The following is a 24,276-nucleotide window of genomic DNA, read 5'->3' as shown; positions in this document are numbered from 1 at the left end:
ATGAAGAAATGTGGTGATATAGTTGCTTCCCCCACTGAAATCTCTGAATGTAAGATCTTCATTTTATGGCAAATGAAGCCCGCCAAGTTATCGAGTCCATCATACTCAGACTTTCCTCCAGTGGTAGAGGCTCTGTCCAAGAGGAGGACGACGTCACCTGAAAAGATATGTAAGATAAGTAAATATCTGTCGGAAATTATAAGGTAGATTTAATTCTTACCGGAACCTACAAGATCCAAGTCAGGAATATCGTCGATGTCGAATTGGATATAGCTCCTTCGCTGCGGTCCAAAACATAACGTTGCAGTCTGCATTTAAGTTGCAACTGATCAGGATGATCGTTAAGACCGTCTGTACTTCTTATAACCGAAAAGAAGTTTTCCCAAAAATCCTGATTTAACCGGTAGGTAAGGGTATACTTCGTGTCGTATTTCTGCTGCAAATATTTGAACAGCTCGACATGTGCTTTGTTCGTTTGCAAGATAACTGTGCATATTTTATTTTTACAGGGTTTCTACTAAATAAAACCCTTTTGGAAAGGGAGTCGTGTTGTCTTTTCCTTTACTCACATGTCTTGCGTTGTTCGGTTCATGTCCGTCATGATTTTACTGTGGACTTGATTCGCTTGCCCGAACGCTTTCACCCTATCTCTGCAATCAGCGCTTGGAACTCTTAAATTTAGAACGTCGAACTAGTCATTTACCTACAATTGGTTCCAATGATTAAAGTCTTCAAAGTAAGTTAAATATAGCAACACAAATTTAAAAAATGTTGAACATTGCAACCACGGTTGACATTCAAGGTAACCAAGGGGTTCAGGCACTAGAGAGAGCTATAGCAGTGGCGTGGGAGAATAATTTTGTGGCGATCTTTACTTTATGCCGCTGTGTGCCTTTCACATTTAAATTTGCCAAACAAATCTTTTGTGTGATGCTTAGTTCATCTTAAGTAAGAGATAACAGCTTTTCTATAATATCGCCCCCTATTGTCACGCCTTGACAAATGAAGCCTTGATCGACAGAGTGACTTCGCAAGAGTTTTAGGACAAACACGAAGATTTTACTGTTCGGTCGCGATGATAATTCTAAAAGGCCTTATTATATGTGAAACCGAATATGCGAACTTATATTCTTACGATTTTCAAATGTCATTTGCATAACTATCGTTTGGTTGCTTCTCTTCTCAAACCGTTTCTCCCGTTCGTAACCAGCAACCGCATCTGATACTGAACTTTTAGGGAGATGCAATGGTAGGATGGCATCATTCTTCAACCACATACTCCTCTTATTAGGATATTCTGTGCGGAAAAAACATGAAAGACCAATTTAATATTTCCTTTTAATTTTTTTTTATTCATCTTTACACCCTCAAAATGGGGGCCAATTTTTTCCATCCAAATCACAAAATAATTGAAAATAAGATTAATTTAATTAAAGTTCCTTCTCACTATATTTAATCTGAAGAATACTTGTATTACATCCGCGTCATCATTCCTGCTTTATCTTCATAATTTAAATTTTGTTTTGCGCAACATAAAGCGAACCTAAAATATTTAGTAACTCACCGAGAAGTTCATACTGCAAATTCCTTTTGTAGTCACCTGCCATGAAATGTTTGCTGCAAATCTTAGGAGCAGCCGCATTAATTTTATCCATGCCACAGTACTTTACTTTCCATTTCTCTCTAATTTCACGGCACTTTGGAAATTAATGGAAGCTTATTTTTGCTTCTCTATCACCTTCATTTCTTTTGCAACTACCATTATTACAACCACATATTGCACACAACATTCTACTGAACGGAAGTAGTTGAAACTGCAGGAACAATGGCAAATAGCTCTGCGGGAAAATCGCTAAACCCAGCGACTTTACTCCATTTGAGTGCATTGAAGGGCGAGATCATTTCTCTTCTATTTGGAGGGGCAGTCCATATCCGTATATTACGGTGACTGGTCATTTCATCCACACGGAACTGATACGGTTATGAACCGTGGTGAAGTGTTCCTTCCACCTCTTCAGCTGCTTGTCATTATGGATAAGGCATTAACGTCCCTCACAGGTATACGGCTCTGAAATCATTGATATCGATGCCTCTCTTGTTACGCACCTTCAAAAGGCAAAACCTAGATCTACTGTTGGTCGGAAAATGATCAATCTGATTGCTCTTACGTTGTCGGTCAGTTGAAACCTAACTAACCTTATGACAAGCGATATGCTCGAACAATATGCCACCAATGACACGGAAGTTACAATAATCCACAACCTCTCACCATTGTCATTACAGCATCAAGACCGTGATTCCCCCATCACATGTTCGAACAAGTGGTTATCAGAACCCACCTTGGCATTCAGATCATCCATCACGACCACATTGCCATCTTTAGGAAACCCCTACTGAACTGCGTGTACTTGCTCGTGGAAAGCAGCCTCACCACTATGTTTGAAGTCTTCGTTGGTGCATCCGATAGACTGCCCTTCTGCTGAACATGTCCGTAGCCTTGCCGCCACCCAAACATTTTAGTTTAAGCAAGACAACAATAATTATTAAGACCACACACACATTTGTCTAACAGAATGTTCATTTATATCATATATTGACACAGTTACGCAACAGATGCTGAAGGGGCTTCAAGATGTTCAATACCAACCGAGTTACCAGCGAAGTATCTGAATGAAATCAGGTAGTAATCACGCGTGAGCACAATGCCGACCACATTGCCCCTAGTGTACTGTTACTAACATATTACGGTCTTGAATAAGGTGCTCCAGCACGCTCTTTTTTTTTTTTGTGCGTACACGGAGGTGGAAAATCTTAGAAAGACACGTCCGCCGCAGCTCCGCCGCCCGAACGGTGGAACTACAGCGGGCGTGTGTGGGATTCACACCCACTAAAAACTACCCCCGGTCTCTCCAGCCCCAGCCCCGCGGGACCACCATTGAGGTATTACTTCGCGGGGTGGGTTTGCTCCTAGGCACTCATACTTCTACTATTTGCAGCTTTCCTCCTTCTTTGTTCCTTCAGCAACTCCTCCTCCATTTGGATGATTGCAGAGCCAACCGCAAGACACTCCTCCTCGGACTCCAGCATCTCAGTAACCAAGCTCTCCGGGGTCCCGCTCCTGCCCAGCACCTGGTTTAAGCTCCTTCCCTCCATCGCAAATCGTGGGCAGTGAAACATCACATGCTCTGGATCCCCCGGTATGCCATCGCATCTGGGACAGTTCGGAGAATCATCCAACCCAAAGCGGTGCAGATACTACCTGTAGCAACGGGTAATGTGGTAGTTGGTCTCCCCATGTTTTCGCTCAAGCCACACCCTAATGTTGGGAATGAGCCTGAGCGTCCACCGACCTTTCGCCTGCGTTGCCAGAGATCAAGCGACTCTGACCTTGCCGCATTTCTACGCTGTGCATGCCCCTCCATATGTCTTGCATTGTACAGGACACTCATTTCTTTGGCCAGAATGTCAACCGGGATCATGCCTGCCACCACCAATACTGCCTCATCTGATGTGGTTCTAAAAGCACTGCAAACCTTCAAAGCCATCCGCCGGTAAACCGAATTCACCTGCTTCCTGAGAGTTTGCAAGCGCCTCTGCCCACACAGGCGACGAGTAGAGCAGGATGGAGCGCACCACTCCGGCTAGCACCAACCTCCGGCAATGTTTCAGCCCACCAATATTTGGCAACATTTTTGCAAGTGCCGTGGTGGCACTGGCTGCCTTTTGGCATGCATACTCTAGGTGTTCCCTAAAACTCAATTGGGTGCCAATTATTACCCCCACTGTTTCTGTTGCGTAACCCTCCACATCTTCTGGGTGTTTTGCTGCAACAACCACAGCTAGGTCATCAGCAAAGCCGACAATCGTAGTCCCCTATGGGACGGGAAGAGCAAGCACCCCATTATACATGATATTCTACAACAGGGGACCAAGTACCGATCCCTGTGGTACCCCGGCTGTGACAATGTACTCTTTGGGGCCCTCATTCGTCCTGTACCAGAGAGTCCTCTCTGAGAGGTAGTTTTCCACCAAATTCGCTAAGTATCCGGGGACACCTATGTCAGCCAACGCCCGTTTAATTCTATTCCAGTTGGCGAGTTGAATGCGTTTTTGACATCCAACGCCACCACGGCACAGCAGCCGCCAGAAATCAGTGCACCTTTTGCCAGGTTTACCATCATGCCAATTGCGTCCACCGTAGAGTGGGCGCGTCGGAAACCAAACTGGCGTTCCGACAAACCATTGCTGGCTTCGCGATGGGCAGGAGTCTGCTGTAGATGACTCTCTCCATCATCTTCCCCATTGTATCCAACAGGCAGATAGGACGATAAGACGCTGGGTTTCCAGGTAGCTTGCCAGGCTCCGGAAGCAACACCATCTTTTGCTTTTTCCACTGGGCAGGGAATATTCCTTCTTTTAGGCACGCCTCGAAGGTGTTGGCGAAAAATTTGGGCCTAGTCTTCACTGCTAGTTTCAAAGCTCGGTTGGGGATGCCATCCAAACCTGGCGCCTTGTTGTCACCGAACCTACCACATATTTCCCGCAGCTCCTCCACAGTTACAGGCGGTATTATGCCGTCATTTAGCTGGACAAAAATTTGCCTTCCCCTATTTTCGTGGTGAGGGAACAAAGTGGTAACAATCTGTTTCAGGAGGCGCGGACAGGCCACCTGGGGTGATTTCCGCAGCCTTTTCATCACCACTCTGTAAGCTTCGCCCCAAGGGTTTATGTCGGCATGGTCGCACAGTTGTTTGAAGCAGTTCTTTTTGCTCCTCCGAATGGTTTCTTTTTGGCGGCCACGCAATTGCTTGTGTGCCTCCTCTCGACCGTCGCCACCGGGTTTTCCCCTGAGCCTCTGGCAAAGCCTCCTTGCCTGAAAACGTGCGGCTCGCAAACTTGTGATTTCATTGTTCCACCAGTAGTTGGGTTGCCTACTGGGGAGCAATCGCCTTCTGGGCATAGTAGCATCGCATGCTTCCGTCACCCATCGAGTGATCTGGGTGGCTTTCTCTCCAGCCGTACCATTCAAGGATATGTCGGATTTGAGCACCGCGGAAAACGTGTCCCCCTCGAAAGCTTTCACTGTCCAGCCAAGCATACCACCCGGCATTTTGTGAAAACTCTTTCTCGAGCTCGATCCGCCCTTGATCTCTATGCAGATTGCCTGGTGGTCGCTGTGAGTATAGTCCTCACTGACATGCCAAGCGATTCTACTGGCTAAAGTGGCACTCACATATGTCACTATAGACCCCAGGCCCCTTCCCCGAAAAGTGTACGAAGACCCAACATTCGCCAGTACCACGTCCAGCTCCGCGAATGCTTCGAGGAGAACACGTCCCCTGGCATTAGTTATCCGGCTGCCCCATTCAAGAGCCCACGCATTGAAATCGCCTCCTATTATGATCGGCCAACGTCCTCTTGCATCCAAAACAAGAGCAGCAAGCATCCGCTCATATTCGGCGAGTGCAGCGCTGGGTGGAGCATAGAAGCTGTAGATGTGGATGCCCTTCACCTTCGCTCTGATGAAGCCCTCCTCCGGGTGCTCCATTATTTCCTGGAAGGCTTGTTCTCCACAAGTCCACCGCGGTTTCGGTATGGTTCACTTAGTATGGCCACATCGATGTTTTTCTCGCGGATGGTTTGCGCGAGTAGATCCTGCGCCGCCTCGCAGTGGTTGAGGTTGATTTGTATCAACCTCATCTGCGATTTGTGCTAAGGGCTCTCCTGTATTCCGGGCACTTGCTGCTGCCCGCCGATGGTCCACACCCTCCTTTCCTTTGCACAGTAGACAATTTGGGTCAGCTCCGCAGTCCTTGCTGATATGGCCTTCCACTCCGCATCTCCTGCATTCCTTTGACCTGTCATTTGGGTTAGTGCATGACTTCGCAATGTGACCAATGCCAAGGCATCTAAAGCACCGTTTTAACGCCACCTAAGGCGACACATAACCCAGCCTATTCTCACTCTCCCTGTTGCTAACAGTTTGAGTGCGTTCTCCACTGGTAGGCTGTTGATGGAGGTTTGTGTTCCCCCATAGGCTTTCCTTAGCGTTTTCACCACTGACTCTTGTAGTCCGGCAAGATCGAACTGTTTCTCCAACGCTTCGCGAACCTCCTCCTTCGTCGTGATTTCATCTATATCTTTGCAGATTATAGTGATCTCCGGCCTGCTAGCTCTTATGTCGGCTTCCTGCCCTTCCCGATTTGGCTTAAGAATTTGTCCGCGGTTACATCCTTGGATTTCTTAAGTTCCAACATAAGATCTCCCTTCTGGGACCGTCTAATGTGGCTGACGTTGTCTCCCAAATTGGTGAGTTCGGGGTCTGCCTTCACTTTCCTGAGAATGTCGGCGTATGACCCTTCGCCTCGTTTGGAAATGAAAATCACCTCCGGTCTAATCTTCCCCCGAAAATTTCTTTTCCGCGGTTCTACCTTGCTGCAAGCTTCCGCATCCGCCTTTGATGGTTCGATCTCTTTTCTCGAGGTAACCACTGCAGTATGCAGCTTCAGACGTACTTTTCATGAACTCCGCCTTTTTGGGAGTTGAATCCTTTCTTTTCGGGGTTTGCTGGCCTGTTGAGTCATTCAGCTTCTCGTGAAGCCTCTTCCCCGGTTTCTCCCCTTTTGTGTTTTGAACCGGCGTTACTTGAGTTGCCTGGTTTACTTTTCCAATCGGCGACTTCCCTACTCGTTCATCCTGGGCCTTGCCGTACGTCAAACGGATGCCTCTTATCATGGCCCTTATATTTTGGTGAATGTTCCTGCGCTCCTTTATAAACTCACACAGCTCCATGATCTTTTTACCGAGGGGCAGTAAAGGCAGTTCCAGACTGATCATTGCACAAAACATCGCTCGAGTGAATCGGCGTTAGTGATTCTTCCTCATCGAAGACTCCCGCTATACGCTTCCCACTGGGGGTAGCGATCGTGGGGGCTTGTGCCCGTGTTGGAGGGGATCTGCGAAAAATCGAGCTCCTCCATCATTGGAGCCAGTTCAAGTTCCTCCCGTACGCTTGTAACATTCAACAACGATCTAAGATCTAGATCCAATTGGATAATTGAGTAAAACTGCACATTGTCTAAGAAAATTTACTATCTCGGCAAAAACACTGACCCTGACCTTCTTGTAATATGTATCTCGTAAAATTTCAAAGAAGAAATTCAATTCTAATTCGCTTTGCATACGCACTTATTAAGGGCAAATTTTAAATATATTTCCGCTTTCAACCTCCCCAAGCCATTGTGAATTTACACGTCATTGGCACGCTTCATCGATAGAACGGACTATATCAGTCGACGTCTGCTGTCACTGTCAGAAAAGTCTCTTGTGTCTTTATCCAAATTCTTCCTGGTCAAAATAATGCTCGAAACTTGTCCAAAGAAGCGCATGGTTATTGGGATAACCTGTCTGGCTGTGTAAGTCACAAAATCAAGTGAACAAATCAGGGGGAATTAGCGAGTTAATATGAATATCTTGCATTCATTGCAGGGTTACATTTTTCGTATTGATTGTTGAGTCACGTTGGACAATCGAAGAGCGAAAAGCCAAACAATACATCGTCGAAAATAACACAACTTGTGGATTGACCGAGGACTGGATTGTTGTGAAGAAATGCCATCCTTGCACTGGTTTGTATTAGAAACAATTTCGAGTGCAATTTTTATATGAGATTTTGATTTCTTATCATGGACTTTATACAATGCAACACTCTTTGGAAGCATCGACCTACGGTTTGGAACTTTTTACCAGAAAGTGATTATTGGGTTAGGGTAGCATGGTTTATTCAGCAATGGCCGTGTAGGTATGATTCGACAAGTAAATGAGAACTGCCTCCAGTGTTCGGATCGTTTAACTTTGTGAATCCCAGAGTCCAACCCTGTTCATCACTGGCTTAGCGCATTAAAGCTTACTTGGAAATTACCGACGAAAATACTATTCCTTCCAAATTTCGGGCACGATGTCTTCGCAGTGCATGCTGGATGAATGCAAATAATTAGAGGACTTCAGGATCAACTTTTTCAATGCTATATCGTTAGAAATATAGCACGCATCTGTTTAGTTGGATACTAGATGAGTTAGCATAGCACACGGTCAGGTGCCCGCAGATCTGGAGTTTCTTCATGAGTAACCGTGTAAATAGTTACCATGTGTCTCTTCCGAAGAGCTCTCACAACTTCCTCCTTCTTTCGGTGAGGATACCAAAAGTAAGCATAAAAATGCGAGTGCAAACCTAATGGGCATTGAGCCGCTATTCAAGGTTTTTTTGCCACTGGTGCGAGCCAAGTTGTCGGCCATGTTCAAAAAGGTTGTAAGACTTAGCTGAGTGCCAATACCTGGGCGCGGATCAATAAACGCAAAGTGTCTAAAGGCCCCGTTAATGACTGCAAGCAGGGGTGAGTACAACGAGCATGTGAATTTATGGTGAAAGTATACGAGAAACGCAGCGCAGTGTGTGCGGCGACAAAAGGAATTCCGCCATTGCATGCGAGTAGAGAAGAGGCTGCCTCAAATAGCAACGATTCAGCTGGAGCATTTCCCATCATGAAAGAACTTGGAGGTGGTCGTAAATCTTTCGATGATGAGCAGCTAGAGAGATTCGTGGTGGGCTTCAAAACGATTCTGAATCGATCGTATAACAATCTCTTGTGGATGATATTGCAAATAGAAACAAAACTATCCCATCAGCGTAACTAAACGAAGTACAGCTGCGGAACGGCCTGCCTGCGGAACTTTTCCGTCCAGCTTCTAAAGTCTTTACGAAGTAGTTGCTTCCACTCATTTCTGCTGGGAATCTGAGATCTTTCCAAGTGGTTGCAGGGAGGGGATCGTCATCATCAACGGTGCAACAACCGGTATCGGGTCTAGACCTGCCTTAATAAGGAACTCTAGACATCCCGGTTTTGCGCCGAGGTCCACCAATTCGATATCCCTAAAAGCTGCGTCCTGACTTACGCCATCGCTCCATCTCAAGCAGGGTCTGCCTCGACTTCTTTTTCTACCATGGATATTGCCCTTATAGACTTTCCGGCCTGGATCATCTTCATCCATACGGATTAAGTGCCCCGCCCACCGCCGGATTTTATCCACAATCTGACCGTCATGGTATCGCTCATAGATTTCGTCGTTATGTAGGCTACGGAATCGTCCATCCTCAAGTAGGGGGCCAAAAATTCCTCGGAAGATTCTTCTCTCGACACGGCCAAGAGTTCGCAATTCGCCTGCTCGATCTAGATGAATGCAGTTTGTATGTTTCGGGTGGTTCTTCCCATGATGTCGATATCATCAGCATAGGCCAGTAGTTGGGTGGACTTAAAGAGCATCGTACCTCTAGCATTTACATCAGCATCACGGATTACTTTCTCGAGGGCCAGGTTAAAGAGGATGCATGATAGGGCATCCCCTTGTCTTAGACCTTTGTTGATGTCGAATGGTCTTGAGAGTGATCCTGCTGCTTTTATCTGTTCTCACACATTGGCCAGGGTCAGCCTAGTCAGTCTTATTAGTTTCGTCGGGATACCGAATTCTCTCATGGCCGTGTACAGTTTTACCCTGGCTATGCTATTATAGGCGGCTTTAAAGTCGATGAATAGATGGTGCAGCTGGTGTCCATATTCCAGCAGTTTTTCCATCGATTGCCGCAGAGAGAAAATCTCATCTGTTGCTAATTTGCCTGGTGTAAATCCTCTTTGGTATGGGCCAATGATGTTCTGGGCATATGGGGCTACTCAGGCTAGCAATAAAGCGGAGAATATCTTATAGATGGTACTCAGCAACGTGATACCTCTATACTTGCTGCACTGTGTGATATCTCCCTTTTTATGTATGAGACAGATAATGCCTCTTTGCCAGTCGTCAGGCATTGATTCGCTGTCCCATACCTTGAGCACATGTTGATGAACCGCTTGGTGTAATTGGTCGCCTCCATATTTAACCAGTTCGGCTGTAATTCCATCTGCTCCTGGCGACTTATGGTTTCTAAGCCGATCAATTGCATCGACTGTTTCTTCTATGCTTGGTGGTGGTAGCATTTGTCCTTCAGTCTTCAGTTGGCGGGACCCCGACAAAATACTCAACCCATCGCCCCAATATGCCCATTCTGTTGAAAAGTGGATTTCCCTCTTTGTCTCGGCAGGATGTGCATCAAGGTGTATAAGGGTTTATCCTGCTGACTTGTTGGTAAAAATTTGCGCCTGGTGTGTTTGCTCCCCTGGTTCGATTACTGTCTTGCTGCGTCACAAATTGCCGCGAATGAGGCATAATCGAAAGCACCTTCGATGTCAATGAATGCGCCTAAAGCGTATTCTTTTTCGGACACCGCCTTTTCAATTTTTGCCGTGACTTCATGGAGTGCTGTCTCCGGGAGTCTGCCTTTCTGGTAGGCATGTTAGCTATGGTGAAGTGGCCTTATGAACCGATCTACTAGTCGTTTTAATAGAAAGGAAGTTGGATCGTTCATAGGTGGGTTTCCCTTGTTTGGGAATCAATATCATCAATAAGCCTGTGTTAGGTATGCACGGTATACATTCCGAGTGTGTAGACCCAGGGCATCCATTCACTCTATTACTAGCGCAGAAATGATGCTATCCCGATAGCAGGCTTGTATCTATGGAACGAGTTAAATGCCTATTTTATTCGCTCCAGTAATACTAGCTTGCATGCCAGATTCCAGTCTCGTGGTGAAGGCTGTATGCATCTGTCGGCCCCGAGATGATATTTTGGATGCTGCCTGGGAATTGCAATTTACGCAAATGGTTGGACTGATAACATTCCAAAATGGAGTGGCCGAAGGTGGATCCATACCCATTACGAAATCAATGCGCCTGTGGTCCGTGATATTGTGATATCATTCGATACTCTCCACTCTGATCAGCATGTTGGAACGTTAGGCCCCTGACTGCCCCACCAACAATCCATGGTTCTTGTATGAGGTATATTAATGCTTTGCAGCTATTGATTTTACGACTGATAAATGCAGTCGTCGCTATACACTGTTGCAAATTTATTTGGGAAATATGGCACCTCATCTACGCTTCAGATGAAGATGCCGAGGGCTGCGCGTCCCCTTCAACGATTTTAGGAGCCAACACTAGCAACGTTACGGTCTCTAGCTTGTAGTAGAGTAGTCGCGTTTGGGAACACCGATAGTAAGGGAACTTTCCGAACTATCGGCTTTCTCTCCTGTTTTGTTGCCTAGTAACATCCAGGTGGAGGTGTTCTAGACACAAAATTGTTCCAAAACCTCATCACGATTAAGCTTTTCTTCAGGAAGCCAGAGAAAGCACTTTTTGAATAATGGCAGGGATAGTTGAGCACCCTCCCATACATCGTTAAGGGAGGAACAGTATTGCCTGAGCAGCTCTCCATCCCTACGAGAATTAGCGAATGCAACACGAAGGCTAAAGTAAGCGACCATCAGGTGATCATTTTCGAGGACACAACTGTTAAATCTATTACTGGTCGCGGAGTGGTCACTATGATTGCTTGTACGATATCGGTCACTTGAAAGCTGTTGAAGTTGAAGAAGGTTAAAGTTGTAGACAACCATGAACCTCCTACCATTATCGATATGGTTGCCAAGATCGTGTTTCGCCGTCACATGTCTGAGTAAGGTGTTGTCAGAGCCCAGTTGTCACCCCCCACCACTCAGATCTCCCATCATGATCACAATGTCATCTTTAGGAAGCCTCACAAGAATTGCGTGTAAATGATCGTAGAAAGAATCCTCCTCAACTATATCGGAACTTTCCGTTGGTATATAGCTACTACTTGGCTTCCGAAAACTAATCATAGTACGTTTTCGATAGTCAAAGGTCTTCGGCATGAGGTCAGTCCCTATCTGAGGCGTTATTGACGTTTCAGTAAAGTTTCGAAATTAGCAGGTTGCCAACCCACAAATTTCTTTCGCTTTTAGTCGCCTTTCACGACACGCAGGGAATACTTTGAGGGTGTTCTTAAGCCCCAACTCACGAGGGATCCCTGTTGTTAGTGTCGGTGAGAAAATAGCTTTTTATTGCGTTCTATGTCGAAGCTCTTGGCACCAATCCATTTGGGTGCTTTGTTTGAGAAAACAATTTACACGGATTTGGGTCTGGTTTCCACTAAGGCAACGCGCAAATGAGGTGCTTTAACACGCTTAGGGTTTAGACCCAGATCCACCTTGGAATGTTCCATCATATGACATTAATTGACGTGAAATACAAATTCTTATCTTTTTACAGATTTTGAAATAGCCAGCAAAAACCCTAGTGCATGTGTGCACACACACAACAAAGAAATCCTCCGTTGCAAAAGTGGAGAGACTGTCATAAGAAGGTGAGTAAATGCAAGGCATTTCATATCTTCAAAAAGTTCTCTATATATTTTTTAATCCATTACAGTTGCATAAGTGCTGCCTGGATCGATCAACGTCGCTTCTGGATATTTGAGTGCTCAATGTTTGTGATTGGCGTCATATCCACCGCAATCTCTTTCATCCGCCAAAAAACTCTCGATCGAAGAACAATTCAAAAAATTCAACGACAATTGAATCAGAACAGCTAACATAAAGATGACTGGGAAACTCTATATTGAAATCCACACTAACCGCAGCAACGGCGACGCGACCGACAAACAAGTATCAATCGAATCATATGTAGCACTGTATGTCTATGAATTTTGCGATAAACCATCCAGTATTGAACTAAATTTTGTGGAACATAACGAAGACTCGAGAACGGACGACTTTCCATTAATGTTAAATATCGACCAATTCCAGTACAAGCAAATAAAATTAGATCGAGACAATCATGAGGTGAGTGACCTAAAAATGCCCATGTTTGTGAAGGAGAGCACGTCAATTGCAGGTCTCTGCGCTGTTTGTCGAGAAATTGTATCAGAGTATTGTGGTGAGAAAAATCGCCAAGAGTTGCTTGGTTTTAAGGGATCTTGCTTATTGGCACCGGCCGAATGCTCGATCTGGACGAAATTCTGCGAAATCGATATAATCGATGCGTTCAAAACGATTCAGAAGATGAGTTTTGAAAACGATGGCGCGTTGAATAACGAGCTGGTTATTCCGTATGCATTTTCGAGATTCGAAACGCATATGTCTCAGCCAGTACGTATTCATAATATTTACAAATTAGCTCGTGATAAGGCGAACGGATTAACAGAACTACCAGGAAGCAACGAATTGGACAAAGGTGATGGACAATTGAAGAAATCCAAAGTGTTCATTAAAAGTAGTGTCCCGATAAAGGACTTGAATATTGACCATCATTTTGCCGAAGGTTGCTTTATAACCCTAGCAGATGTCATTTTATATGCCTGCTATTCGTTATGCTTTACTCAAATGTCCGCTATAAATAAATTGCGGGAAACTATTCCACTAACCTTTAACTGGTTCGAAAATGTAACCAAAAAAGACGAAGCTTTCAAAACTACATTTGAGTCCATTCTCCTCCTTACACCGAAAAAGGACTCTGAAGAAAATCCAAACATTTCATATACAAAAGAAGAAACCGAAAATTGTAGCCTGTACAAAAGCGATCCAAAGCGCTACAAACCGAGAGATCGTATTTATACCAAACAAGATTGTGTTGAAGAGAGCTTAGAACAATTTTCGCGACTCAATATATCTGCTACTAGTGAAACTGGCAAGCATTTCAACGAAGTCGATTTAGATTGCGATGCTATGTTCTTCGATTCATATCCAGAAGTTGGGGACCTGCCAGAGAAGCGTATAGTCCGAAAAAAGCAGCAACTTGAAAATCTGGCGAATGCCGTAATCTCAATCGCTAAGAAAGGAGATCGGATTGTTGACTTTTGTAGCGGATCCGGACATTTGGGAATTATTCTCGCCGCTATGCTTCCCAAGTGCCACATAATTTTCCTCGAAAATAAAGCAATATCGCTAAAACGTGCTCGAGATAGAGCTGAAAAGTTGAACTTGAAAAATTGTTCTTTCTATCAAAGCAATCTTGATTACTTTATCGGAAAATTTGATGTGGGAACGTCATTGCATGCGTGCGGCACGGCAACGGATATTGTTATTTGGCAGTGCATTCGCAATCGAGCTAAGTTTGTGTGTTGCCCATGCTGTTATGGGTCGGTTACTTCGATGCCTCATATTTCGTATCCTCGTAGTAAAACTTTCAATACAATTATGGACGAGAAGAAATATCTGTATATTGCACATGCCGCCGATCAGGCGCATAATGCTGAGAAGACTGAATGCAATCGAGAAAAAAGTGTGCAAGGACAATATTGTATGGATATCATCGACACCGATCGGAAGCTTATGGCTGAAGAGGCAGGCTATAATGTTATTCTGACGCGACTGCAACCTGAGGATTGCACGCCGAAAAATCGCTTGTTGTTAGGCATAATTTGAAAATTTTTCTAGTGATATTTTTAAGATTGAAAATAGATTATTGTGAGAAAAAAATCGTTATAAAATAAATGTAAAAAAAAAACCAATAAAACTTGTTAACTATTTACCTTACTTTATCTCATCTTTTTCCGCCATTTTAATCAGCCGATCTATAGAAATCTCAATACGATTGCTTCATCCGTTTCGCTGCTTTCAGGGGATATTTTTGAAAAATCATGAAGAATTGGAATCTCAGACCGAAGCGTTTCGACTGCTCTAATTACGCGTTAGTAATTGTGTCTTTGCATCACAAAAAAGTCTATGTAATCTTGGGTTTTATGTTACACGCTGCCTGTTTTGGTTCCGGAGGTGGAAATCTCCAAAAAGCCGCTGACCAGTTTACATTATTGGTTCCTACTAAAAGCATTCCTTACTCTAACAAACAAGTGACACCTGTAATAAGACCAGAAAAGAAGAGAAAAGGGGAAATTTTTAACGGTCTCAAAGTTGTAGTCTCCTATTTTTATTGTTTTCGTTTTACCAGTGCGATTTGATGTTGTTTTCTTATTTCTTCTTGCCATCATTAATGTGCATCCCGAGATCTCGCGCCGCCTGTGCTAAATGCTACCCATAAATGTTACTTCTTAGCGTATCGCCTTAGTTCATGATACTTGTCTTCTCTAGTTCGGGTTCGTCTTTCGATTAGTAGTCGGTGAGCGTTGATTTTATTGTTAATCGCTGCCAGGCAGGCATCATTGAACCATTAATTACAGTTCCTCCGCTCGGCATGTCCAAGGTTGTTCTTAGCTGGAATCTGGATACTATTCCTAATTTATCGCCACATTTCGTCACTAAACACACGGGGTAGTGCGTCGAAATGTGCCTTGATTGTGGACATGTAAGCCACTCTGACCGTGTGGTTTTTCAATTTTTCCGCATTAATTTTAGGAGTCCGGTTCCCGTGGCTGTGACTGTTTTTGGCTATTCGATAAATGTATTTCCCTCTAACCAAAAAATGGTCTGCGTCACAGTTAGTACCTCGTAGCATCCTCACGTCCAATATGTTTGAGGCGGCTCTTTTTTCGACGATGGCGGGGTCGATTTGATTGAATGTCTACTCGTCTGGTGATGTCGACATCATTTTATGTATATTCTTATGGGGGAAGCAAGTGGAGCTTACGACTGAATTTTTGCTACTTGCGGGACTTATGGAGACTCTGACCTCCTCTTATGCCCCTATGAAACAGTTCGCTGCCAATTTTAGCGTTGATGTCTCCCAATAACACTTAGTTGTCATTGGAGGGTAACCCGACAAAAATTTGGTTGGTGCATGATAGACACATTGAGAAACTTCATCTTGAAGCGAACTAAGAATTAATCGGGTTGAAATAAGTTACCAGCTGTCTAAATATATTGTTTATGACAAAGGCGACACCGAATTCTCTGCTTCCTCGCTTTTTGCTGCTGGTAAATTTTGTGTAAGGTCTGCAATCAGTTACTTCGCTCCGGAGCCATTTCGTTTTTTGGTTCAGAGTGAAATTATGCGGTGTTTCCAACGATTAATTAATTGAAATAATAAAAACTTGTTGTTTCTTTTTCAAGAACTTGTTTGCACTGATGAAGGGAACAAGTGGTTCCCGAAATATCGGAATTTGCAAGAATAAATACCCACACCAACGAAAAAGAAACAACAAGTTTTTATTATTTCAGTTTTTTGGTTTACCGGATACTTCCAGGAGAAAATCCCGGGCACCCGTTCGAAAAAGGAATCGCATGTAAAGTAGTCCATTTTACGTTGTCGAAGTCGTTGCCGTTTGATCCGGTCCAATCCGATGCTGTACACTGATTTTAAAACGTTTTGAGCAGCTTTTAAACTCATTGCCTTCTCTAGGGTTTGATTGAACTCCATCCAGTCCGGGGCTCCTTTTGTGGTTTTGTAACCATTGTTTTGCGTGTAGGATTAGCCCTACCCAACTCCCAAACTGGAGCGCCAGTCGGCGCAATTGTCCCGTTTTCAGATGCCGAAGACTCACCTTTATCCTTCTCCGTATGCAATTTTTGATTAAGAAATAATTCTCAGCGATCACCACGTGGAAGTGGATATACGGTTTGGTTGTAGAGCTGTTGGTGTTGGTTCAACAAGCGTTTCCCGTTTATGCTGCATTGCAGGTACCAATCCATGTTTTCGTCTGGTACCTATACTATTCTTTCAGATGATAATGAAGAACATTCCTCTTGGGAGCTAAACTGAGTTTCTCATTTCAACACCAAAGGATTTTTTTTCGATTTCTCCTCTAGGTGAATTTTGGTAATTCCTTGGAGCGAATAGAAGCACATTGCCAGGAACCAACCAACATTCTCGCTGTTAATCTTTTTCAGCGATCGTCAATTATTATAAGAAATCATTATTTGCAGATTTTTTAATATCCTCAGGAATGCTTCGCCTTTGACTCCAGAATTAGAGCTTCCAAATGGTATATAGGTCTAGGAGCTAGGAAAATGACCGTAAAGTGGGGGAATCTTTTGAAAAACTTTAAATGCTCATATCTCCGTTAATATTGAGAATTTCGAGAAAAGGAGCTTATCTCGTGATCACTACAATTGGGGAAGGTTCTGAGCTTGAAAATGGTGTAGATTGGGGAGGAAAATTGCTGGAATTTGGAGGAATTTTGGAAAAAGCTTCAAAGGCTTATATTTCCGTTAATATTGAGAATTGCGAGAAAAGGAGCCTAATTCGTGGATAGAGTAGGATTAGACCTTTCAAACGGTGGGGGAATCTTTCGAAAAACTAAAACGCTCATATCTCCGTTAATATTGAAGACTTCGGGAAAAGGAGCTTCATTTGTGACCACTTGGATAAACAGGAACCAAACCTTTCAAATGATATATAGGTTGGGGGCCTAGGAGCTAGGAAAATGGCCGTGAATCTCATATCCCCGTTAATATTGAGAGTTTCGAGGAAAGGAAGTTGTTTGCAGTTATAATAATAAAGTAAGCAGATTCATCATTCATCATGAACAATTGGAAAAGAATCTCTCAGATAAGCATTCATTATCCAAGATACTGTCGATGACCCGTATGTATGGTAAAGTTCTAGTCGATTCTTCACACGTTTCAACTGGGGTTAAAAAAGCTAAATCGAAAAAGAGGAAGGTCGAAAAACACTAAGACGCAGAGTATATTGTAAAATGATTTATTGATTAACAATAAAAACATAACTGTTATATAAAATAGTACATAAATGCGTGTGTATGCTTATCACCTCATCTCTATATAGATTGCAAAATCCCATATCCTTAGCTGTAAGTAATGCTAAAATAGTGGTAGTAACATGTATGTACTACTCTTATAGCTTGCTTGATTTGCCACTTTCAATAACATCTTTCAAATCCACATATGCGCCTATAAAAAATCGTGAAATATTTTAAATCATGTAAAGAATATATAATTAGGCATTTAGTTCTATTTCTTTTTTAGCCTTTGTCCCGTTCAAAAGTGGGGTCATTTTGCATTTAGTTCTTTCTACTCACCCGTTATAACATCTTGCTTCGTTTCCACAACAGATGTTTTGAAGAATATCCTGTTTCCATCGCGCCACATATCAATTTGAAGGGTCTGGCCAGGAATTACCGGCTTAGTGAAGCGAACTTTAACAGCCTTGAACAGTGCGGGATTGTTGTCAGCGTATTTCTCGAGTACAGCTCGTACAGAGAAGCCTTTTTGAAAAGATCCATTAACCAATATTAGTACTTGAATCTGTTAGATTTCGTTTTAACACATACCCAAAGTACATAAACCATGCAAAATTGGAACTTTGAAACCAGCCATAAGAGCAACGTTTGGATCAATGTGAAGTGGATTCAAATCTCCAGAAAGCCGATAAATGGCAGCTTGATCCTCACTCGTCTTATACCGAATTGTTGAGTCAGGATTTCGAGATGGGGCTGGAATAGCCTGAATAACACCTGGACCTGGTGTTTTCTTTCCATTGAAGTTACCGGCTCCAACTACGAAGGTCTGGCTTTGGTTAATGACAATCAGGGAACCACTTTCGTCATATGAGTTCGCTTGCGTGACAACAACCGCACCAGACTTTTTATCCATAACGTCCAGCACTTTTCCTTTTGTTACTAGGGTGGCCGCTAATGGGATGTCACTTACGATTTCGATGTATTGTTCGCCGTGTAAAATCTAAAAAAAAAAGAATGACTTCATTGTGGTTCATCCAATGACAAAATTACAAAATTTACATTGGTGAAGTCAACTTTAGTGTGCGTAACAGCGGACCCGACTAAACTGGAGGTCATACTGAGCAGAAGACCTGGTAAGACAAAGTATGAAGGTATGGCCCCAAAATCGGGGTGATTTTCATAAAGGAATCTCATATCTTTAGGATTCTTGACAGATGCTCCAACTGAAAGGAAATTATTGAATGATTGCAAAAGAAAAAAAATATTACATCAATCTTACTTCCCAAAGCGTAAAGAATCAGATCTTTCGAACCAAACGAGAAAATATCTTCAGCGGTGAAATTTTCCTTAGAATTCTCTCTAAGGTCTTCCAGAACAGTCATAAGGGAAGTACTTGCTCGAGTCATTGCATCAATACGTTTGGCGTGGGCCATATCAGTAACTTTCGACCATCCTTCTTGCACTTCCTCTGGTGTGATGGTCTCCTGTTCAATTGACTTCCTCAAAACGGTTCCTCTGCCACGAACAATTTCAAGCTTAGCTGCGAAACCAGCTGCGCTTTCAATTATGGCACCATTATCGGTATTGCTTTCGTGGCATAAATAGACAACGACTGGAGCAATCAATTTGGGCTCTATGATGAAAAACTCGCGATTATTAAAGCCAATAATGAAAAAGAAACTTTGTGAGCATACTTAATTCATTGAACAAGAATTCCGGCAAGATGCCCTGAGTTAGTCGAGAAGCTGCAGTTGGAACAATAACATTGCAATGAATGTTATATTTGGCTCCCTCAATAGCTAAAGTGTTAGACAATCCAACAAGTCCCAACTTAGCTGCACTGTAGTTTGCCTGGCCAAAGTTACCATAAACTCCAGAGTTACTTGAGGTTAAGATGATGCGTCCGTATTTTTGTTTCTTGAAAATAGGCCATGCTGCTTGGGATGTCTTGAAACTTCCTTTCAAATGGACATTATGCACCAAATCCCAGTCTTCATTTGAAATATTAGCAACACTTTTATCGCGCAAGATGCCAGCATTATTGACGAGAATATCGACGCGGCCAAAATTTTTTATAGCAGTTTCAATGATTTTTTCACCTTCAACGACGGAATTGTAATCAGCGCAGGCAATACCACCTAGAGAAAGATAATATAGAGCATGAATTAATACAGAAATTTCTGAATAGATGAAGTTTGTCGGTCAGCTAATTATTCTAATTAATACAGTATTAAGTGCCAAGAAAAGAGTTATGGTTGCAATAAAAATAGGCAAGAGAAATTAATAATTTTGAAATTGAAATCTTAAAAATAGTTCAAACCATGCAGAAGTACATAATTCTGCATACGTGCTCGATATTGCGGGGAGGACTCGACGGATTTTCCCATTGACCTACCACCAGCGCCCCTTTAGTTTTTAAGTAGGTAAGATCGTAAGAGCCTAAATGTGCCTAGTGCTAGTATTAGGTAAAATCCGGCGAGATTGTGATATCTCGAGAAATATTTAATATATAACACCCAATATTCAATGTTCCACATACCGAGTGAAATCAGACACAATCGAAAGTAAAGGGCAAACAAAAAAATTAGCGAAAATAATGTGAGTGAAATTATGCGGTGTTTCCAACGATTAATTAATTGAAGTAATAAAAACTTTTGTTGTTTCTTTTTCGTTGGTGTGGATATTTATTCTTGCAAATACCGATATTTCGGGAACCACTTGTTCCCTTCATCAGTGCTAACAAGTTTTGCCATTCAAAACTGTTTGCAAGAATAAATATCCACACCAACGAAAAAGAAACGCCAAGTTTTTATTACTTCGAAAATAATGTCTTAGTCCTGAATTTTGGCAACGCGATATTTAGCTGAAGAATTTTTTATTCCTATCATAGGAACTGTATCCCGTTTTTAACGTTTTATTTAAACCAAAACCTTATTAAAATCGATACACTGTCTGTCTGTAATACGCACTTATCTCCAAAATGGCTAAACCGATCCGAACGAAATTTGGTGGACAGATGGAAACTATGGAACCCCACGCATATATGGTATAAATTTAGGTGGAGTTTACAGGCGGGCTCCCCATACATACAAAGTTTCATGAAAATCCTACTATTAGCGTCAAAATTATAGCAGTTCAAACTTATCAATTTCGTGCAAATTTACTGCATCTTAAGCCATACAGCCATAAGATGTTGACGTCATAATTGACATTCGAATGAAATTTTAAAATTCCATTCATGAAGAATCGACTTCTAGCCGGCCTGTTTTTATATCTGTTGCAAGTTAAATTTTTGGCATTTGGTGATAATATTAAACTCAGAGTTGAAGCGTATGAGGTTGACTATTATCAATCCAGGGCTTTCCATCAAATGATTTACTTAAATCGCTTTCTAAAAACTAGAGGGCAATGGAATTTTCCACGATCGATGCAATCCCATATCGATCATGGATATTCTCATTTCGGATGTGATCAAAACATGTCACCGCACTAGCCCGACGCAACATTTGCGTCTCCATTATCGCAAGACGCCGTTCATTGTCTTTTATAGTCGGCCAGCACTCAGAACTATAGAGAGCGGCAGACGAACGATATTGCGGTAAATTCTAGATTTGAGATGTTCGCTGATACGTCGATCACAAAGAACACCAATTCTGGAATGCCACTTCAGCCAGGTCGCATTAGTGCGTGAAGCAATTTCAAAACGCAGTTCTCCATTGGCTGATAACATTGACCCGAGATATTTAATTTGCTCAGTTCTGGGCAGATTATTGAAGCTGGCAGCACTAAGCAATTTAAATATCTCGAGTCAATGCTGTCAGCTAATGGAGAACTGCGTTATGTTTCTCACATAAGGAAACAAAAAACCTTTTATAACTGAAGCGCCATCCAGTTGCCCGACTGGTTTTTCTTTTAGATTGGTTCGCTGCAGATACGGTTTTTCAATGCTACCATGTCAGATGGTAAAATCGTGAGCCTACGTGAAATCTTATTCCAATGGCCTTCTCTACTTCATCCAAGATTCTTGAAAACTATTTCTAAAAATCATTCACAATATGTACCGCCCTCTAACAATCCAGCTGGCAAACCACCAAACACCATCATTCTGTTGCTGAAAGAATTCCTTCTTTTATCAGTTCCATCTCATGTGTCCGCCTTGCCGCCCTCTATGATTCTGAGTGCTGTCTAACTATCAGACAATGAACTAGTGGCGCGATTGATATGGGGTTCATCTTTGGCATCTTTTTACTCTTCCTTCTACCCAAAGGCGAAAACATATTTTATTTGAAGGGTTTTGCTATGGGACGATTTCCAGACATCGATTTTTTTTCATATATATATTTTAAAAGCAGAATCTGTTGAAACTATAATTTAAAATACTTGTCAAGTTACAGCCAATAGAAGAGCAAATGTGGAGGCACCTCACATCAATTCTGGCAGCTGAAACGAATTTGGAGGCACGATTATACATTTGTATATATAATAATAATCGCTGGACAATCCAATGGGATCATGGCTTTGAAGTGTGTTAGACTGTAACGGTACTCTACAAGATTACAGTACCCTGCATGTAATGTAATGTAGTCAGCATTGCGCACGCCCGTGATTATTACACTGATTTGACTCAGGTACTCATTCACAGCTAAGTCGATTCGTATCCAAAGTCAAGTCACGATACAAACCCCACTGCCATCAGTAAGATTTGAACCGCGACCTTCTGTACGACAGCCTAGTGCTCCAGCCAGTGAACTACCCGGACATCATATGTTATGTATATATATATCACTAAATATCCTACCTGAAAAATCTTTGCGCATCTCAGGGGCGAATAACAGTTTTGAGTTTTGCAATTCTGCAATTGCTTCTCGGTATATTTTAATCCTCACTAATTTACTTTCATATTTTATGGGTGGATTGTCCATCTACAGTTCATTGGAATGTTGGTCTCAATCAGTTGACTATGCCATTGGAGGTAGCATAATTGTGTCTACTACGTACTACCTTTACTTAGATATTTCTAGTCCATACATGTTCGCTGATTTCTAGCCTTTTCCGGACTGAGGGCAAACTTTTGTAGAGTTCGGCATGCGATATGATTTGGAATTTAACCTTTAAGAACGTCCACAGAGGTAAAGAGAACATCCATAAATTTAAGAACGCCCACAGAGGTAAGGAAACCACCCATAAATTTTACAAAGTAGCTACACGACTACTACGCTAACGTGAACCGCTTGTGGCACATTAATGAACTGCATTGGGGAGCTAGTGAAACTGCACTAATTTTGACCAACTTTTCCCATCGAAAGTTCTGTTCGCTATGTCCCATAAACGCTTGTAACTTCATTGTAGGAGGAAAGTCTGCATCTTGTAAAACTTGTTGCTCAACTAAGGATAATCCTAAGCAGTTTTCTTCAGCTATTTTGGTATATATAGTCTAAGAGCAATTGGTATTTCGGAATGACAATACTTTGGACTTGAAACGCGTTATCTCCTTGATATCATATCAAAGAATAAAATCAGTCGCGCATTTTGTTTTCAACAGCCTATTCCCAAAGTATGTATTTTGTTCGCTTTCCCATGCACTTTCTTTAAGAAGGGTCTGTATACATTTCCATAATTAACTAAATTATCAAAGATTAAACAGTACAGAAGGCAGCGACTTGCGATAATGAGAGTGAAAATAAAGTAATTTATATGACGATAGCTATGAGCAAAACATTAATGGCCACCAATAAAGTTTACGCTCCTTATTTCTATGGATCGACAGCGGCAAGACATTATAAACCGCTTACTTACCCTTCGCAACAATCTCGTCAACAACCACATCGGCCGCCCTTTTGGAGCTGCCTTCGCCGGTGCTACTTCCGCCCAGATCATTGACCACGACCTTTGCTCCTCTGGCTCCAAACAGTAGCGCGTACTCTCGGCCCAATCCTGCACCGGCCCCGGTCACCACGGCCACCCGTCCATCAAATCGCAGTTCAGGCATTTCTACAAAGCAATTGCAATGAAAACAAGTATCAGTTCCTGAATCGCACCGAGAAAAGTTAAAGTGCAAAGTGGCAGAGACTTTGAACTCTCACTGACTTGCAATTATCTCTGATTTGAATACACGGCGAACTCCAAAGATTAACTTGTTATCAGTTGATGGCCGAATTGAAGCACTTCACCGGACTACGTTTCGCCCCAGCGAGAACCTGCACTAAAGTGATTTTGGAATTCCACCGGGGAATAATTAGCAGAGGCCGAAAGAAAGTTTACTATCGCCTCCTGGTATCGTATTATGTCAAACGCGCTCCGACGTTTGTAAATATAGTAAATGCGACGTTGCCAAACTTAGTTCGTCGTTTTCATTCAACTGGTCAAGTTTTCAGATTTCATTCAAACGTTCAGAGACTCTTATGACAGCAAAAGACATGCACATGCATTCCACAGGATAAGGCGCTTAAAATATGATAAGACTTGTATAGAAATATCTGGAGACAGGAGTACCTTGACTTAGTATACTAGTTAGTTCCAAAAAAACGCGTCCTAAGTCCAAGCAGTTCAGGAATTGTGTTGAAAATGACGGTATGAATTGAAGCAAAAACCTGTTTGAAAATTTGATAACAATCTATGTATCTATGTATCGCATTTCTGGCAAGTTACCATTCTCCAGACAAAATTCTCCGGCGATAGTACTTCACCTAGAGTTTTCTCTAGGTTCCTCCTTTCTTCCACGAACCTAGGACATGG

General features: G+C 42.6%; 3 protein-coding genes and 1 long non-coding RNA gene across 4 annotated transcripts; 2 read left to right on the top strand and 2 right to left on the bottom strand.

Moving 5' to 3' along the window:
- On the bottom strand, positions 1-1,717 carry LOC119647228. Its single transcript, XR_005248817.1, has 4 exons — positions 1,565-1,717; positions 570-703; positions 221-486; positions 1-157 (listed from the first exon to the last, which is right to left on the bottom strand). It is a non-coding gene; the product is annotated as an uncharacterized LOC119647228 (long non-coding RNA).
- A 5,572-nt stretch (positions 1,718-7,289) lies between these two features.
- On the top strand, positions 7,290-12,571 carry LOC119648618 (protein JTB). The gene is made up of 4 exons (XM_038050390.1): positions 7,290-7,415; positions 7,489-7,628; positions 12,219-12,312; positions 12,378-12,571. Exons 1-4 carry the CDS (start codon positions 7,360-7,362, stop codon positions 12,538-12,540), a joined length of 453 nt encoding a protein of 150 aa, XP_037906318.1. The 5' UTR covers positions 7,290-7,359; the 3' UTR covers positions 12,541-12,571.
- On the top strand, positions 12,523-14,477 carry LOC119648603 (glutathione S-transferase C-terminal domain-containing protein homolog). The gene has a single exon (XM_038050376.1). The coding sequence runs from the start codon at positions 12,548-12,550 to the stop codon at positions 14,369-14,371; it is 1,824 nt and encodes a 607-aa protein (XP_037906304.1). The 5' UTR covers positions 12,523-12,547; the 3' UTR covers positions 14,372-14,477.
- A 3,050-nt stretch (positions 14,478-17,527) lies between these two features.
- Positions 17,528-23,822, bottom strand: LOC119648611 (peroxisomal multifunctional enzyme type 2). Its single transcript, XM_038050383.1, has 8 exons — positions 23,629-23,822; positions 23,338-23,532; positions 19,236-19,679; positions 18,821-19,174; positions 18,601-18,764; positions 18,133-18,541; positions 17,881-18,066; positions 17,528-17,752 (listed from the first exon to the last, which is right to left on the bottom strand). Exons 2-8 carry the CDS (start codon positions 23,528-23,530, stop codon positions 17,697-17,699), a joined length of 1,806 nt encoding a protein of 601 aa, XP_037906311.1. The 5' UTR covers positions 23,531-23,532; positions 23,629-23,822; the 3' UTR covers positions 17,528-17,696.
- Positions 23,823-24,276: the final 454 nt, after the last annotated feature.

This window comes from Hermetia illucens, chromosome 1 (assembly GCF_905115235.1).
Source record: "Hermetia illucens chromosome 1, iHerIll2.2.curated.20191125, whole genome shotgun sequence".
NCBI lineage: Eukaryota > Metazoa > Arthropoda > Insecta > Diptera > Stratiomyidae > Hermetia > Hermetia illucens.
This window is presented reverse-complemented; position numbering and strand designations above follow the sequence as displayed.

What these genes read in the sequence shown, in the direction of transcription:
- LOC119648603 (XM_038050376.1), top strand. Translation starts at nt 12,548, where the DNA reads ATGACTGGGAAACTCTATATTGAAATCCACACTAACCGCAGCAACGGC.
- LOC119648611 (XM_038050383.1), bottom strand. Translation starts at nt 23,530, where the DNA reads ATGCCTGAACTGCGATTTGATGGACGGGTGGCCGTGGTGACCGGGGCC. An exon ending in ATTCTTGTTCAATGAATTAA is followed by an intron (nt 19,175 to 19,235) that starts GTATGCTCACAA and finishes TTTTCATCATAG; the next exon opens with AGCCCAAATTGATTGCTCCA. An exon ending in GATTCTTTACGCTTTGGGAA is followed by an intron (nt 18,765 to 18,820) that starts GTAAGATTGATG and finishes ATTTCCTTTCAG; the next exon opens with TTGGAGCATCTGTCAAGAAT.
- LOC119648618 (XM_038050390.1), top strand. Translation starts at nt 7,360, where the DNA reads ATGCTCGAAACTTGTCCAAAGAAGCGCATGGTTATTGGGATAACCTGT. An exon ending in GGGATAACCTGTCTGGCTGT is followed by an intron (nt 7,416 to 7,488) that starts GTAAGTCACAAA and finishes CATTCATTGCAG; the next exon opens with GGTTACATTTTTCGTATTGA. An exon ending in GGAGAGACTGTCATAAGAAG is followed by an intron (nt 12,313 to 12,377) that starts GTGAGTAAATGC and finishes AATCCATTACAG; the next exon opens with TTGCATAAGTGCTGCCTGGA.